This window comes from Erinaceus europaeus, chromosome 12, assembly GCF_950295315.1.
Source record: "Erinaceus europaeus chromosome 12, mEriEur2.1, whole genome shotgun sequence".
Classification (NCBI taxonomy): domain Eukaryota; kingdom Metazoa; phylum Chordata; class Mammalia; order Eulipotyphla; family Erinaceidae; genus Erinaceus; species Erinaceus europaeus.
Window position 1 is genome coordinate 78190344 of NC_080173.1, and position 16113 is coordinate 78206456.

Here is a 16113-nt window from a genome sequence, read left to right on the forward strand (position 1 = left end):
AGAGGTATTGTCTGGGGAGATGGTTGGACCCAAAACTTTGTGTATAGCAAGATGTGAGCCCTGAAGAGTAAGCTATCTCCCAGTCCCAGTATTTAGATTTTTCATTGTTGAAATTTGGATAAGTTTCCTGTGGTCACATGGTTAATCAACAGCATTGAGGATTCAAATCCTCATATCCAAGTCTCTAGCTCTAGAACCAAAACTCTTGTGTAATACCTGTAGAAATAGAACGAGCTTCAGAGTGTAATTTGGATTGAAACCTGACTGCACTAAATCTTTATTTTGGAGTAAGTTACTTAGAACTTTTATTTTCTTGTGTGTGTTTTAAATGAAGGTCTGATAATAAAGCCCAACCTAGGTTCAAGCCCCTGGCTCCCCCCCTGCAGGAGAGTCGCTTCACAGGCGGTGAAACAGGTCTGCAGGTGTGTGTCTTTCTCTCCCCTTCTCTGTCTTCCCTCCTCTCTTCATTTCTCTCTGTCCTGTCCAACAATGACAATATCAGTAACAACAACAACTACAATAAAATATCAGTAACAATAACAACAACAATAAAACAGCAAGTGCAACAAAAGGAAATAAATAAATATAAAAAATAAAGCCCAACCTAATAAATTATTGTGAAAATTAAAGATAATACTAGTATGGTGCCTAATGCAACCCCTGGGTGATACAAGGTAAGCTACAATTCTTTAATTAGTTCTATTCTTTAATATAATTGTTTTACTTTTTTTTTATATATTTCTGAATTTTGAAAGATTTCAATAGTTCAAAGAATCCCTATGTGTGCTTTACTGAGATCTACCACATGTTAACATTTTGTCAGTTTTCTTGCTACAATTTTTTTTTTTTACAATTTTTTTTTCTTAAACTACTTGGAAATATATTATAGATATAATATTCCTTTGTCCCTAAATATTTTAGTGTTTGTATGTTAAATATTTATTTATATTGATGTGGAATTTTATTTTATCCATTGCATTATAATATTAATATCATTATTTAGTAGTAGTCTTTAATACATTATAGTCCTTTCTGAAATTCACAGTTACCATATCTTGGAATTTAGTTTAAATTAAAAACAGTAGATTTTTCTGTCAGAACAACATTTTTATGGTTGTTGACTGGAATGCGTCTCTTGTGACACCTTGTCATTTATCAACACATAAAGTCAGATCACATTTGGCCAGGATTCTTAAAAGTTTTCCTGTGGTCATTTTCCTGTTTTTGCCTTTCTTTTCTTTTCTCCTCTCTCTAACTCATCTTCTGGTCCAGGCTGCCTTGATTAAGCTTTTTCAGTTGTAAATGAGCCTAAAGACTAGCAATAAAATTCTGGAGCATCTCATGGGATAAGAACATCTGAAAACAATTGTCCTGTTGTTACAAACTGTGTTGTTCCTTTAAAAAGAACAAAAAAGTAAACAGAAAGTCTTTTATTCCTTTGTTCATTTGTGATAGGCCTCACAAATGAAATTTCATTGACTAAGACTTTATTATTAGATATAAATAATATAAAAGTGTCATAATTACCTTTACATGCTCTCTATATTGGAATTTTACATTTTCCTTCTGGAGATATATTTTAAAATATGTACATAACTATAAACCTTGATGTCATTTTTTTAAAAAACTAATATAAGTTTTTCATAAGCTTTATTTGTATAACTACTGTCTTCTGTTATGTCTCTGAGTTGAGTTCACAGAACAGGTAAGAAAGTTGAGATTCCAGTAAGCACATCAATGATTTATCATATTAAGAGCATTATATATTATTTGGAGCTTATGTTTTTGCCTCTGAGTATTTGACCCTTGAAATAACAACAGTCTAGAACTCACTCAGCTTGACTCGAGATGATGGAATGAGATGGAAAAGGCTATCTAGATAGACTTTGTGTGGTACTGGAAATCATGCATATTCAACAAGATAATAACATAATGTATGATGATAATATCCAGTCTCTAAGGAATACAAAGTGCTTTGTGGAAATTATTTTTTAATCTTCTCTGTTTACTTCTGAATTAAAGTACAGGGGAGATGGTAATTGTACCAGTTTAAAAAAACAGACATATATTCAAGTTTGATAAGGATGCCTTGACTTCTTTTTTTTTTAATTTATTTCTTTATTGGGGAATTAATGTTTTACATTCAACAGTAAATACAATAGTTTGTACATGCATAACATTCCCCAGTTTCCCATTTAACAATACAACCCCCACTATGTCATTTATCATCCTTCATGGACCTGTATTCTCCCCACCCGCCCACCCCTGGCTTCTTAATATAAAGAAGAATTCATGCTCTTCACTGTCTGTGGCTTCCTTCAGTCATTCAGTATATCATAAGCATTCCTTGGGTTAAAAGAAATAATATAGGGAGTCGGGCGGTAGTGCAGCGGGTTAAGCACAGGTGGCGCAAAGCACAAGGACCCGCTTAAGGATCCCGGTTTGAGCCCCCGGCATCCCACCTGCAGGGGAGTCACTTCACAAGCAGTGAAGCAGGTCTTTCTCTCCCCTTCTCTGTCTTCCCATCTCTCTGCATTTCTCTCTGTCCTATCCAACAACAACAGCATCAATAACAATAATAACTACAACAATAAAACCACAAGGGCAACAAAAGAGAATACATAAATAAATATAAAATAAAATTTTTTTAAAAAGAAATAATATAGCTCATTTTTTTAAACAAGCTATTACTTTGTAGAATGGTTATAAAATAATCTAGTAAAACATTCACTTCAATGCTTTTTCCAGTTTGGGGTTGTGGGGGGCATGGTGGTGCTGGTCACTTTGTTTTCTTGTCCTTTACTAGTCTAAATATTGCTTTAGTAAATGTCCTTTAAGTCACCCCATTTACAATTTCGCTTCTCTCCCCTCCCCACCCTGAAATCTTGACATTTTAGTATTGATTCATTTGTCATTTACTTAGAGTACTCCGTACTCTGTCGTTGCACAGGCTGGCAGACTGTCAGCTCTATGCCTCTAGTCTCTGGCTGAGTGGAGCAACCCTTTCCCTGCTGCAGGGCTAGGAGCAGTTCAGTTCATCACACCAATCCTGTGCATACAGAACCACGGTTTCCATTGCCTGAGCAGTGAAATCCAGAACACAGAAAGACCTAGATCTTTGCCCCCAGGCTTCAAGATCTGTCTTCCCTGTCATCAGTTTCCTGGTTCCTTCCTCACAGGAAGATGTAGCCATCTACCTGTCTTTCCTGGAGATCTCAAGAGAACTTAGATGGACCCTCCCTAGTACCTCTGCATTGTTTTTTTTTTGTTCCTCTGTGGAGGAAAGTAGATCAGAGATGAGGTCAGGAGATTGTGCTCTAATCACCAGCTCCCAAGAATCTCATCTCTACTGGTTTTTTGCTTTTAAATCTTTCACTAATTTCAAAATTACTCAAGAGCGTTGTATTTCCTATTGCATTTTATAATGTCAGTGTCCAGAGCACATACTTAGTGAATGCTGATCCTGCCACATCTAGGATTCTGTAGTCCAAAGAGGTGATTGTTTAAAATTATCATCCTGTAGTGTTAGCTATAGGAGATGCTATGACACATACTGACTGGAATTCTCTGAAACATAACCTCAAATCCCATAGAAAGAAATATATACAGAAAGCAACTTTCTCCCTTTTCTCTGTCATTAATCTGTGACCTGTAGCATTTGGCTTGGAAATTCAGCACAATAGTGTGTGTGTGTCCTAAAATCTGCCTGGTTGGTTATCTAGTTAGAATTTTGGAACAAAACCTTTTCATAAATTGTTCGTAAATTGAGGATGGGCTGTATATAATTATTCTCTGATATGTTGTATTTTTAGTTCTGTTTGGTTCAGTTGCCATTGGGATTGTAATTCCCTACGTCTCAATTAACGGTTTTTTCTGACCAAAGATATATTTTTTAAAATATTTATTTTATTTATTTATTCCCTTTGTTGCCCTTGTTTTATTGTTGTAGTTATTATTGTTGTTGTCGTTGCTGGAGAGGACAGAGAGAAATGGAGAGGAGGGGAAGACAGAGAGGAGGAGAGAAAGATAGACACCTGCAGACCTGCTTCACCGCCTGTGAAGCGACTCCCCTGCAGGTGGGGAGCCGGGTTCGAACCGGGATCCTTATGCCGATCCTTGTGCTTTGCACCACCTGCACTTAACCCTCTGCTCTACAGCCCGACTCCCGACCAAAGATATTTTAATAGCTGGCCCATTTTAAGAAGTCTTTATAACATTTATGATTTGTCAATGTTATTTCATTTGTTACTTTGGAAAAAAAAAACTACAGGGAGTAGTTTACTGCTTTGTTAAAAAGAAATCAAAATAGGGGGTTGGGCGGTAGCGCAGTGGGTTAAGCGCACGTGGCGCAAAGCGCAAGGACCAGCGGAAGGATCCCAGTTTGAGTCTCCGGCTCCCCACCTGTAGGGGAATTGCTTCACAGGCAGTTAAGCAGGTCTGCAGGTGTCTTGTCTTTCTCTCCCCCCTCTGTCTTCCCCTTCTCTCTCCGTTTCTCTCTGTCCTATCCAACAACAATGACAGCAATAACAACAACAATAATAACCACAACAATGGTAAAACAACCAGGGTAACAAAAGGGAAAAAATGGCTTTCAGGAGCAGTAGATTTGTAGTGCAGGCACTGAGCCCTGGCAATAACCCTGGAAGCAAAAAAAAAAAAAATCAAAAAATAGTAGTAGGGATTGAGTAGTCATTTAGAAAGAGGCATTTGGAAAGGTGCCTTGGAAAGTGAGTATTTTCCTGCCTAATGCTTTTCAAGATGATATTGCTCACCTTAGTTTTCTGTTCACTTAAAGGTCTGGTGGATCCATACAAGACCATCTTAAATACCAGTTTAATTATCTTCTCTCTCTCTCTCTTTTTTTTCTCCTTGCAGCATTGCTATGGCAACAAAAGAAAATATGACTTCACAGAGAGGAGTGTTGAAGTCAATTCAGAGTAAAATGAACAGTTTGGCAAGTATCCTTTTTGAAAGTTTAAAGTTTGTGGTTTCTGTGGGGGAAAAAGTGTGTGTGTGTGTGTGTGTGTGTGTGTGTGTGTGTGTGTTGGGGGGAGAGACATGCAGGCTGCTATTACTACTTGCATTAGAGGCCATCGGTAACTGCATGATATGAGTATATGTGGCACTCCTAGTATGTGAAAGTTGACATTGTCTGGTAGTACCCTTTCTAAAAAATTATACACCAAAACTTTTATATTTGTAGAGTTATAAAAAATTATAAATGTGAGTATTATAATTTCATAGAATCATTTTACATTTTAAAGCTCTTGAGTCTGTGTTAGAAATCCACAAGATGTATTAAACTTACCTAAACATTATAAATTAATATGCTTAGTTTCACATTTCACATGTTAATGGCCAGTGTGTAAAACTATTATAGATAGATGCATAGGGAAATTCAAGATGAGAAGACATGGTCCCAATCACACACTAGGTAGAACATATAAATATATAAATACAGTCTTTGCTGAAAGCCAGCAGTCAGTACAGGAAAATGCATTGAGAATCCACAGGAGGAGAGATTATCCCAAGTGTCTGTATCCTAGGTAGTTTTGATAGTAACTTTCTTAACCTTGTTATAATATTTCTAATAATAAAGAGAATACACAGGTTTAGAGTTAGAAACCATTGGTAGAAAAGCCAGATAGTCTCGTGCTTACAGGTATGTGTTTTGGTCTACACTCTATATATAACTAAGAGAAAGCGCAGTTTGAAATACTAACCAAAATACAGTTGTGATTGTTGTAGACCCATCAGATTGGACACCTAGGACAGTTTTAACTTAAACCACTTTCCTACCATATCTTACCTACTTCTGCAAAGTAAAACCAATTTAAATTCACCAGTGCCTTGTATAGATGCTAGAGCTGTTCGCAGTTCAGCCATCTGCGTCCAGAGGGTATTTATCATGCTATGGTAGAGGGTCCGGTACCTTTTTTTTTAAACTTTTTACTAGGGGTTTAGTGGTTCCAGTATAGACTTTGACACATAGGCACAACCTTTTACCTCTCTTGATTCAGTGTCTAGGAGACACATGCTAGGGCCCTTCTCCTCCATCAGGACTTCAAGGTCCCTATTTCCCATCCCTTTCCCTCATCCCCCAGAATCCTTTGCTTTGATGCATTACAGCATACCCAGTCCAAATTTTATCCTGTGCTTTCCTTGTCTTTTTTTATTCTTAAGTTCCACCTATGAGTGAGATCATTTGGTATCAATCTCTTTCTGGCTTATCTCACTCAGCATGATACTTTCAAGTTCTTTTTTTTTTTTAAACTTTTTTTAAAACTATATTTATTGGATATAGAAAGATAAATTGAGAGTGGTGAGGGAGATAGGCAGAGAGACACATGCAGCCCTGCTTCACCACTCGCAAAGCATTCCTCCTGCAGGTGGGGACTGGGGGCTTGAACTCAGATCCTTGCATTGTAACATGTGTGCTCAAACAGGTGCACCTTACCTTCAAGTTCTAACCAAGATATTGCAAAGAAGATGACCTCATCTTTTATTATTGATTTAATTATGATCAACAAGTCCATTGGGTAAGAGGTATATAATTCCACACAATTTCCACCACCAGAGTTCCATATCCCATCCCCGCCATTGGAAACTTTCCCACTCCTTATCTCTCTGTGAGTATGAACCTAGAATTATTATGGGGGGTAGGAGGTGGAGGGTCTGGCCTCTGTAACTGCTTCTCCACTGGACCTGGGCGTTGGCAGTTTGAGCCATATACCCAGCCTTTCTCTGTCTTTCCCTAGTGGGGTAGGGCTCTGGGGAGGTAGGGTTCCAGGACACATTTGGTGAAGTCATCTGTCCAGGGAGATCAGGATGGTGTCATGGTAGCATCTGCAACTTGGTGGCTGAAAAGCATTAAGATGTAAAGCAGGAAAAAATTGTTTAATAATCAGGAACCTAAAGGTAAGAATATAGCAGATGAAATCTGGGGTCTCTATTTTAGAAAAAGCTAGGAAGTCTATTTTAGGTATATTCCAAGAGGCCCATGACTTTACCATTTTTTGCTTGAGCCCAACAGCTAACATGCAGATAGGCTAAATGTATTGTCTGGGGAAGTGACCTCATCATTTTTAATGGCTGCATAGTATTATAATGTATGTATATGCCACAACTTCCTTATCCACTCAGTTGCCATGGAGTTTTGCTTCCCAGTTTAGGCTATTACAAACTGCACTGTTTGAACTTTTGTGGCAAAATTTCCCAGTTTCCCAAGAGAAGGTTTCAAACAGACACAATATAGAGGGAAAGAACTGATGGTAGCTGACTATGCCTGTCCCACATTAGTTCCCTCCCTGATCTGAAATCTGGCAGTAACTCATCAATACATGGTATCTGTCATTATTATTATTATTATTTTGCCTCCAGGGTTATTGCTGGGGCTCAGTGCCTGCACCACAAATCCACTGCTCCTGGAAGCTATTTTTTTTCCCTTTTGTTGCCCTGGCTGTTTTATCGTTATTATTGTTGTTGTTATTGATGTCGTTGTTGTTGTTGGATAAGACAGAGAAATGTAGAGAGGAGGTAAGACGGGGAGAGAAAGAGACAACTGCAGACCTTCTTCACCACTTGTGAAGTGACTCCCCTGTAGGTGGGGAGCCAGGGGCTCAAACCAGGGGCTCGAACCGGGATCCTGATGCCGGTCCTTGTGCCTTGTGCGCTTAACCTGCTGCGCTACCGCCCAATCCTCATCTGTCATTTTTATTTTCATCTCTCTGATATTTTTTTTTCCTTATGTTACTCTTACTGTGTACTACAGTATATTGAGGTGAATTTGTTTGGGACATTAAGCAGTAGGACATTCCTATCCTGGGCATTATGTTTGCTAAAGATTCTCAATATGATTTCCTTCCATCTATTTCTTCATGTATATTGTTAACTGGACTGCACTGACCTCTGTTTTATAATTCCTGTGACTTTTCACTGAAGAAATTTCTTTAAATACGACCTTAATAAAGTTTTCTCAAAGATCGTTTTCCTGCTGTGAACAGCCTAATCCAACGAATCAACCTTAGGAAGCGGCGAGACTCACTCATCCTGGGTGGTGTTATTGGTGTCTGTACCATCTTACTGCTGCTGTATGCTTTCCACTGATGGGACATCTCCTGGGACTCTTGACAGTCACCACTTCCATGCCCTGATCTGGAATAAGAAAAAATTGGAAGAAGCTGACTGCTGATACTTAACCTGACTGGAAGAATTAATTCAAGACTAATAGTGATGGATTCTGTAACATGGTCAGGTTAAGCTGAAGCCACCGTGCTCTTTTATAACACACATTTCCTTCTGATCTTACTTAAAAAACAAACAAACAAACTTTCAGTTACTCCTGTCTCCCTAGGAGGTAAGTAAGCCAACCAGAAACAGAGATTCTCAGTTTTGATGATAGTGCTGGAGGCTATTGACAAGCCAAACCAAACCTTACAGCTGAACTCTTCAGGAAACCAGGTTTCTGTATATCCGAAAACTGCTTTCTTTTCCGCCCCAGATCAGGTTATGAATAAAAGTAGTTCTTGTCCTCTTACTTTACACTCATGAGGAGAAAATTGCAAGTCATTTCTTGATAATGTGTGCTATAAATTTCTGCTCTCTGCCCTCGACTTTTTGGTATTCAGAAAAAGTCCATTCTTTCGTGATTCTTTGAGTTACTGACAGCCAACTTCAGGACAGTTGAGGTCATCTAAAACAGGAGGCAGGCACTGCAAAAATACTTCTTTTCTTGTGTGTGTGTTTGTGCGTACATGCACACAGCCTGGGATTGATTGTATTACAGGAAAAGTATCAAGAATGAAATACTTATTTTGTAAGGAATCAATCATATTTTTGTTTGTTTACTTCTCCCCCTTGGAGTAATACTACTACAAGAAAATGAAACACAGTTCTTCCAGGACAAAAGAAACTTAAGACCAAGTGCTAGTCAGTAGCCCCAACTGTTCCTCATCACTTCTGGACTGACACTGGTAACAGTGAGGGAGCTGCTCATTGATCTAGTCAGCAGATCATATGTAAAGAGGCATTAAAGGGTCACCATTCAGGTAGTTGCACCTGTAAATGCTATCCAGTGCATAAGTTTAAGAGCTAATACTGCCTGATGTACAGCATTCTGTATTCTGTGAAAGCCTGTTCATTCCAAAATGGTTTAGCTTTCCAAACAGCCAGAGAATGGTTTTGCTGTTGAAGGTATGTGTGTGTGACAGAATCTGTCTCTACCTGCACCTGCCTTTTGTTGCCATCCCTGATCAGTGACAGTTTTAAGCCACCTGCCAGAATTCAAGTTTAATTATTTCTCATTTTCTGTAAATTCATTACTTTATCTAACTGACCTATCACAAATAAGTTGTCAGCATGATTCAACATCTGTACTCTTCATTATGAAGAAAGATTGTTCTTTGCCACTGGATTATGCTATGATATTTATAATGTTGACTTCAAACTATGTTATGGAAAATAAGAGAATATTAGCTTATTAGTTCATAACTACATCAGAGGGTGTTGACGCTTGTTGTGCAGGTGAACCTGGATGTACAGACTGATGGTTAGACTAACCCTTGGTCTGGTACAGAGTCTGAAAGGTGTTTCATTTTGGTATGAAAGTTTTATAATCTGGGTATGGAGGAAAAATTTTATTTTTCTAAATATGGGTTGATTGATCAGGTAGTTGATTGGGATTGCCCTTAAAAGAAAGTTTTAAGTGTTTCCAGTGTGAGCTTTACAGGATCAGGAAGTAAGTTCATTTCCTACATTCTACTAGGAGGACAGAACTTCTTTCTCTCCCCTGATACTTTGTTATCTTTGATTTCTCAAAGAGCCTTGATTGGTGGTTGTGCCCCAACTAGAATTTATGGGACTTTGGTTTTTGCTATATAGTTGGCATTTATAAAGTCTAAAGTATCATAAATAAACTTATTTATTTAATTGTACTACCAATCTTCTTTTACTGGTCTGAGTATTTGGTGCAGTCACTAACGCTGATGGAGTACCAGTAAAACTTGGATAACCAACTCAGCTTGCTGCTACTAATAAGTAAAGATATACTTTGTGTGATGACTGACAAGCCTTTCCATTAGTGTTACTTAGATGAAGTGGTAAAATTATGCTCGTTATTTTCTTTGTGAAAATTAACTAGTTCTTCCAAGGAAGCTGAGAAAGTTTGGCGTAGATGTTGCTGCCAGAGAGGTCTGAGCAGTGTCCCAGTGCTGAAAGGCACAGTGAGGGTCCAGGGCCAAATGGAGAGTGAGGACAGTGCTCGTCCTCTCCTCAGGATGGTTTCTTTGCTTGCAGAAAGAAAGGGCAAGAAAAAAAGGTGAGACTCAGTTTGCAGCCCATGGTAACTGATTTGAATTCTGTCTGTTATGTGCCATTTAACTCTTTTTTCCCCCCAATTACCTAGATTTTCTCACATGCTAATGAAAGTTGCTTATTGAAATCAGTCAGAATTGGGAGGTCAGAAGGAATTTTTTACTTTTGATTCCAAATACTATCTCTTGGATGGAGTTACATTTCCTTTGTTATTGTCTTATATAATGAATGGGGCTTTCCCTTATGGACCATTATAATAGCTTTTCATTTCATTTTTTTTCTTTTCTTATCTTTATTTATTTATTGGATAGAGACAGCCAGAAATTGAGAGGAGGGGAGATAGAGAGGGAGAGAGACAGAGAGACACATGCAGCCCTGCTTCACCACTAGCAAAGCTTTCCTCCTGCAGGTGGGGACCAGGGGCTTGAACCCGGGTCCTTGTGCACTGTAATATGTGTTCTCACCCAGGTGCACCACCACCCAGTCCCAATAGCTTTTCATTTCACTAAAAGAAAAAAAAAGTGAAAGAACTTGATAACAAAAGGGGCAAAAACTTCCAAAAGGTATACTTCTGAAATTTCTGTTATAATATATGTTGATTTTTTGTTTGTTTAAATATATATGGATTTAATAAATTGGTTGTTGATTAAGTTTAAGCCCAGATATCTGAGTGCTTCAGTTGGTCTGTCTTGGCTATCTACATTTTTAAAATGAAATGACTGTTATTATTAACAATGACAGCAAGGATCATCTGTGATGTGCATCTCTCTCCTTTACTATTCTGCTGTCAGAGGCTTTCCTTCTCCAGTGTTTCTCCTTCGTATCAAGATTCACTTTTATAGGGAATGCCTTTTTCCTGTATTGCCCAATTTTCATACCAAGCTTGAGAATAAAAGATTGAAAATGGGATAGGTAATGTGAGGAGATACTTTGAAGGCAGTTTTTTTTTTTCACCTAAAACCAAATAATACTTATTTTAGTTCTTTCCTTTTGGCTAGCTAGGTCTGAATAGAAAAATACTTAATTGAACCTTTTGATGCAGTGACTTTTGGCCTCTTGAGAATTGAGGCCCTTTGGTCTTATACTCCTGTCATTTTTTTTTTCTTTAGTCTGATGAAAAAGACTTTTAAGAGCTGTACTAGCCTCTTTTGGGGGGAGGGGGGAGTAGGAAATTAATACCTCCTGCTTGAAATTAGTCATGTAATTTCTTGGAAATTGATTGACTAGTGTTATACTGAATCTTAAGGCAAATATAATTAAAGAACAGATGGATTCTCCTCAGAAAATAAGAATGATTGTGTTCTTTCCTCCTTTTAGGCTAGAGGTTTAGCTTTGCCTCCCCCAAAATGAAGTTTTCTTCATGGTCTTTCAAAGCCAATTATAGTATTCCTTTGAAAGCCAACACCCATTGAGTTTTATAGGAGAAAGAGTAAGAAACAGTTGGATCCTAAGGATGTTTAGTAGATACAAAGCTGAGACAAACCTGAGCCATGTTTTGAGGGACCATCTTGTCATTGTCCCTACAGTCTCACTTTAGTATCATAGTGTCTGCATCCACTCCCATCCTGTAAGAGCTCTTAGGAAGGGAAATCAATTCCAATCAAACTTCACCATACTGAAAGATGTTTCCTCATGAAAAATGCCTATGCAGATTTCTAGAAATCTATACAAAATGCACTTTTTCCCCCCTTTTAAAAATGGCTTCTTAGAACCAGTTTTATTGTATTTGTACTTAATTTTGTTCTCATCTAAATGTTCATTTTCTGACTGTACAAAAAAAGTTTTGTTAAATAATTTAATAATAAATTAGAAACTTAAGTGGTTGTGCCTATGGTGGTTTGTATTGCAAAATGAACTATTATCGAGATAGTTTAGAAATAGTGATTGGGAAATCCAGGTCCTGGTAAGGACTTTTCACAATATCCTAAAAACACAAAGTGGGATAATATAAGTGCTGAAAATCTGTCACTTGTCATTCAGAAATACCATAGGAGCATTTCACAAATATTTTAGCCCAAGGAGTAAAAGAGAATCTCAGTTCAAAACAAAACTTGAGAAAGTATGGTGACAGATTTGGTGGTGGCTCACCTGCTTGAGCACACTCATTACCATGCACATGGCCCAGGGTTCTAGCCCCAAGTCCCCACCTGCAGGGGGCAGTCTTCATAAGCAGTGAAGCAGTGCTGCAAGTGCGTGCCTTCCCTCCCTCCCTCCCTTCCTTCCTTCCTTCCTTCCTTCCTTCCTTCCTTCCTTCCTTCCTTCCTTCCTCCTTCCCTCCCTCCCTCCCTTCCTTCCTTCCTTCCTTCCTTCCTTCCTTCCTTCCTTCCTTCCTTCCTTCCTTCTCTCTCAATTTCTCTCTGTCTATCCAAACTGAAAATTAAAAATAAAATCACAGTTGGGGCCAGGTGGTGACACTCCTGGTTGAACACACATTACTATGCACAAAAGCCCGGGTTCAAGTCCTCCGTCCCCACATGCAGGCTGAAAGCTTTGCAAGTGGTCAAGCAGTGCTGCAGGTGTTTCTCTGTCTCCCTATCTCCCCCCTTCCCTCTTGATTTCTGGGTGTCTATAATAAACAAAGATAATTAAAATGTTTTAAATAATAAAAAATAAAACAATCACTATAGAAAGATAAGTCAAAAAAGAAAATATGACTAGAATTAAAAATACAGAATTGGGTGGGGGTAGATAGCACAATGGTTATGCAAACAGACTCTTATGCCTGAGGCTTAACCTTATCTTTGATAAGGTTAGCTTTGGAGTAAGTGAGGGAAGTGTAAGAGGAAGTAGGTAAGGAGGGTATCTAAGTCTAAGTAGACAGTATTTTATTATGAACTTTATACTGACTCACTACAGACTATTGTGTACTTTTGTTTTCAGGTATATATTTTGCCCTAATTTATGGGTACATGTGAACCTATGCTCTATCTCACGGGACCTGGTCTATATCTAGGTTTTGGGACTTTGTTAGGAAGTGAACCATCTGGAATGGAATTAGAGAATCCTATGAAAGGAAAGGCCTCATCTGAATAATGAGGCTGAAGGGTTGACATTCCACACCTGACGTTTCTGGACACAGTCTGAAGTGAAGCATGCTGAGGTGGTCTCTTTGCCTTGATTAGGTTGGAATCAGCGGGTGCAGTATCATTTGGTATGAATTGAGAGAAGCATACAGGAAAGTGCACCCCACCCTAGAGGTTCCAGGACTGGGGGACATATAGGCTCTAGAGAGGAAGCGGGGGTTCCTGCTGTCTTAGGGTTTAAGAAGACAGTAGGTAGTTATTGCTATAATCACATTATTTGGCAATTGGGTTAACTCTGAAATATCCCTTTGTTAGGATTTGCTGTATCATACATAACATCACCATAATTTATGTCCTTTGACATTATTTCTATATAGCTGTGCCACTGGTTGCTTCTGTTCTCTCTGGTCTAAGCTTTTAAGAGAGTCAACATATTGGGAGTTGGGTGGTAGTACAGTGGGTTAAGTGCAGTGGGCTAAGCACATGTGGCGCAAAGTGCAAGGACTGACATAAGGATCCCGGTTTGAGCCCCTGGCTCCCCACCTGCAGGGGTGTCACTTCACAAGCTGTGAAGCAGGTCTGCAGGTATCTATCTTTCTCTCCCCCCCCCATCTTACCCTCCTCTCTCCATTTCTCTCTGTCCTATCCAACAACAACTGCCACAATTAAAAAAAAAAAAAAAAAACAAGGGCTGCAAAAGGGAATAAATAAATAGGGAGTTGGGCGGTGGCGCAGCGGGTTAAGCGCACGTGGCGCAAATCACCCTGCGTAAGGATCCCAGTTCAAGCCCCCGGCTCCCCACCTGCGGGGCAGTTGCTTCACAAGCGGTGAAGCAGGTCTGCAGGTGTCTGTCTTTCTCTCCTCCTCTCTGTCTTCCCCTCATCTCTCCATTTCTCTCTGTCCTATCCAACAACAACGACATTAATAACCCACAACAATGTTAAACAACAAGGGCAACAAAAAGGAAAATAAATAAATAAAATAAAAATAAATAAATAAAATAATTTAAAAAAAAAAGAGAGTCTCCCAAAACCTAGATATACACCAGTTTCTGTGAGAGAGAGCATACGTTCACACATATCCATAAACTACTGCAAAATATATACCTGAAAGCAGAAGTACACTAGTGTTTGCAGTGAATACCCCCCCCCCAACACTTCCTCTCCACTATTCCAACCTTTGGGTCCATGATTGCTCAACAATTTGTTTGGCTTTGTATGTTAACTCTTTTCAGCCACCAGGTTCCAGATGCCATCAGGATGCCGGCCAGGCTTCCCTGGACTGAAGACCCCACCAATGTGTCCTGGAGCTCCGCTTCCCCAGAGACCCACCCTACTAGGGAAAGAGAGAGGCAGACTGGGAGTATGGACCGACCAGTCAATGCCCATGTTCAGCAGGGGGGTCGGGGGGGGGGGGGAAGCAATTACAGAAGCCAGACCTTCCACCTTCTACAACCCACAATGACCCTGGGTCCATGCTCCCAGTCTGGAAGCTATCAGGGGAGGGGATGGGATATAGAGATTGGGTGGTGGGAATTGTGTGGAGTTGTACCCCTCCTACCCTATGGTTTTGTTAATTTATCCTTTCTTAAATAAGTAAAAAAAAAGAGTCAACATATCAGAGACTCAGCCTATGGTTTGTGCATTAAAGGGTTTGAGACATTCAGTCAATTTTCCCCTCATATTAATTAAATAGCGATTTATATGACTACAAATTAATAGGAGTGTACATAAACACCATTCCCACCACCAAAAGACTGTGTCACATCCTATCCCCCTCGCTCCCTCCCCCTCCTCCGTGAAGCTGAACATCCACCCTCACCCTCAACCCAGGGTTTTTACTTGAGTGCCCTACTCCAAATTCACTCAAATCCTGCTTTGAGTTTCCCTTTCTGTTCTTCTTTCTTCTGTTTATGAGTGGGATCATCCCATACCCATCTTTATCTTTCTGACTTAGTTCACTTAACATAATTTCTTCTAGCTCCATCCAAGATGGGTCAGAGAAGGTGGGTTCATTGTTCTTAAGAGCTGCGAAGTATTCCATTGTGTATATATACCACAGCTTTCTCGGCCACTCATCTGTTGTTGGGCACCTGGGTTGCTTCCAGGTTTTAGCTGTTACGAGTTGTGCTGCTGTGAACATAGGTGTACACAGGTTGATTTTTAAATCTGATCCATTTACATAGACCTCCATGGCTTGATTATTTTTCAAGGAATGAGAACTACTAACTAAGGAGGGTATATTTGTAAATCACTATTCCTTTATGAGAGTTACATATATATATATGTGTGTATATATATATGAAACTGTATAACACTTTTTTCCTATTTTTTTTTTATTTAAACCTAACGTGCTCCCTAAATCTTTGTCATCTTTTAATTTAAAACCTCATAGTTCTTTCTAGAAGTGGCAGAGGTAATGCCTGATAAAGTGCCTCAGCACAAATACTGAATGGATTTCCTTTTAGGTAGAAGGGCTTTAATGTGCTGTCATTCTTACTTTACTCAAACCTTTCTTTGCGGAAGGATTTGAAACTGCACGGCACCCTCACCTGTGACTGGAGATGTTTGGAAAGTCTCACCACAGGTGTTTGCTATCAAGATACTTTCTCTCTCTTTCTCTCTCTCCCAGGGCACTAATCAGCTCTGGTTTATGGTTGGTGCAGGAAACTGAACCTGGGACACTTCGGAGCCTCAGGCATAACCATTATGCTATGGACCTCCTCCCCTTCTGGTTTCTCTAAAGCAAGCACCAGAAGTGAAGTATATTATTCCTTCTG

At 39.2% G+C, this 16113-nt stretch overlaps 1 protein-coding gene across 2 annotated transcripts in view; it reads left to right on the top strand.

The window, feature by feature from the left end:
* The window catches only part of GOSR1 (golgi SNAP receptor complex member 1), a 34236-nt gene extending 22107 nt beyond the window's left edge, over nucleotides 1-12129 (top strand). For both annotated transcript variants that reach the window (XM_060204100.1, XM_060204101.1), the window contains exons 8-9: nucleotides 4876-4958; nucleotides 7982-12129. In XM_060204100.1, the coding sequence (XP_060060083.1) occupies nucleotides 4876-4958; nucleotides 7982-8106 (208 nt within the window). In that variant the 3' untranslated portion in view covers nucleotides 8107-12129. The remainder of the gene's footprint in view (nucleotides 1-4875; nucleotides 4959-7981) is intronic.
* The last annotated feature ends 3984 nt before the right edge of the window (nucleotides 12130-16113 follow it).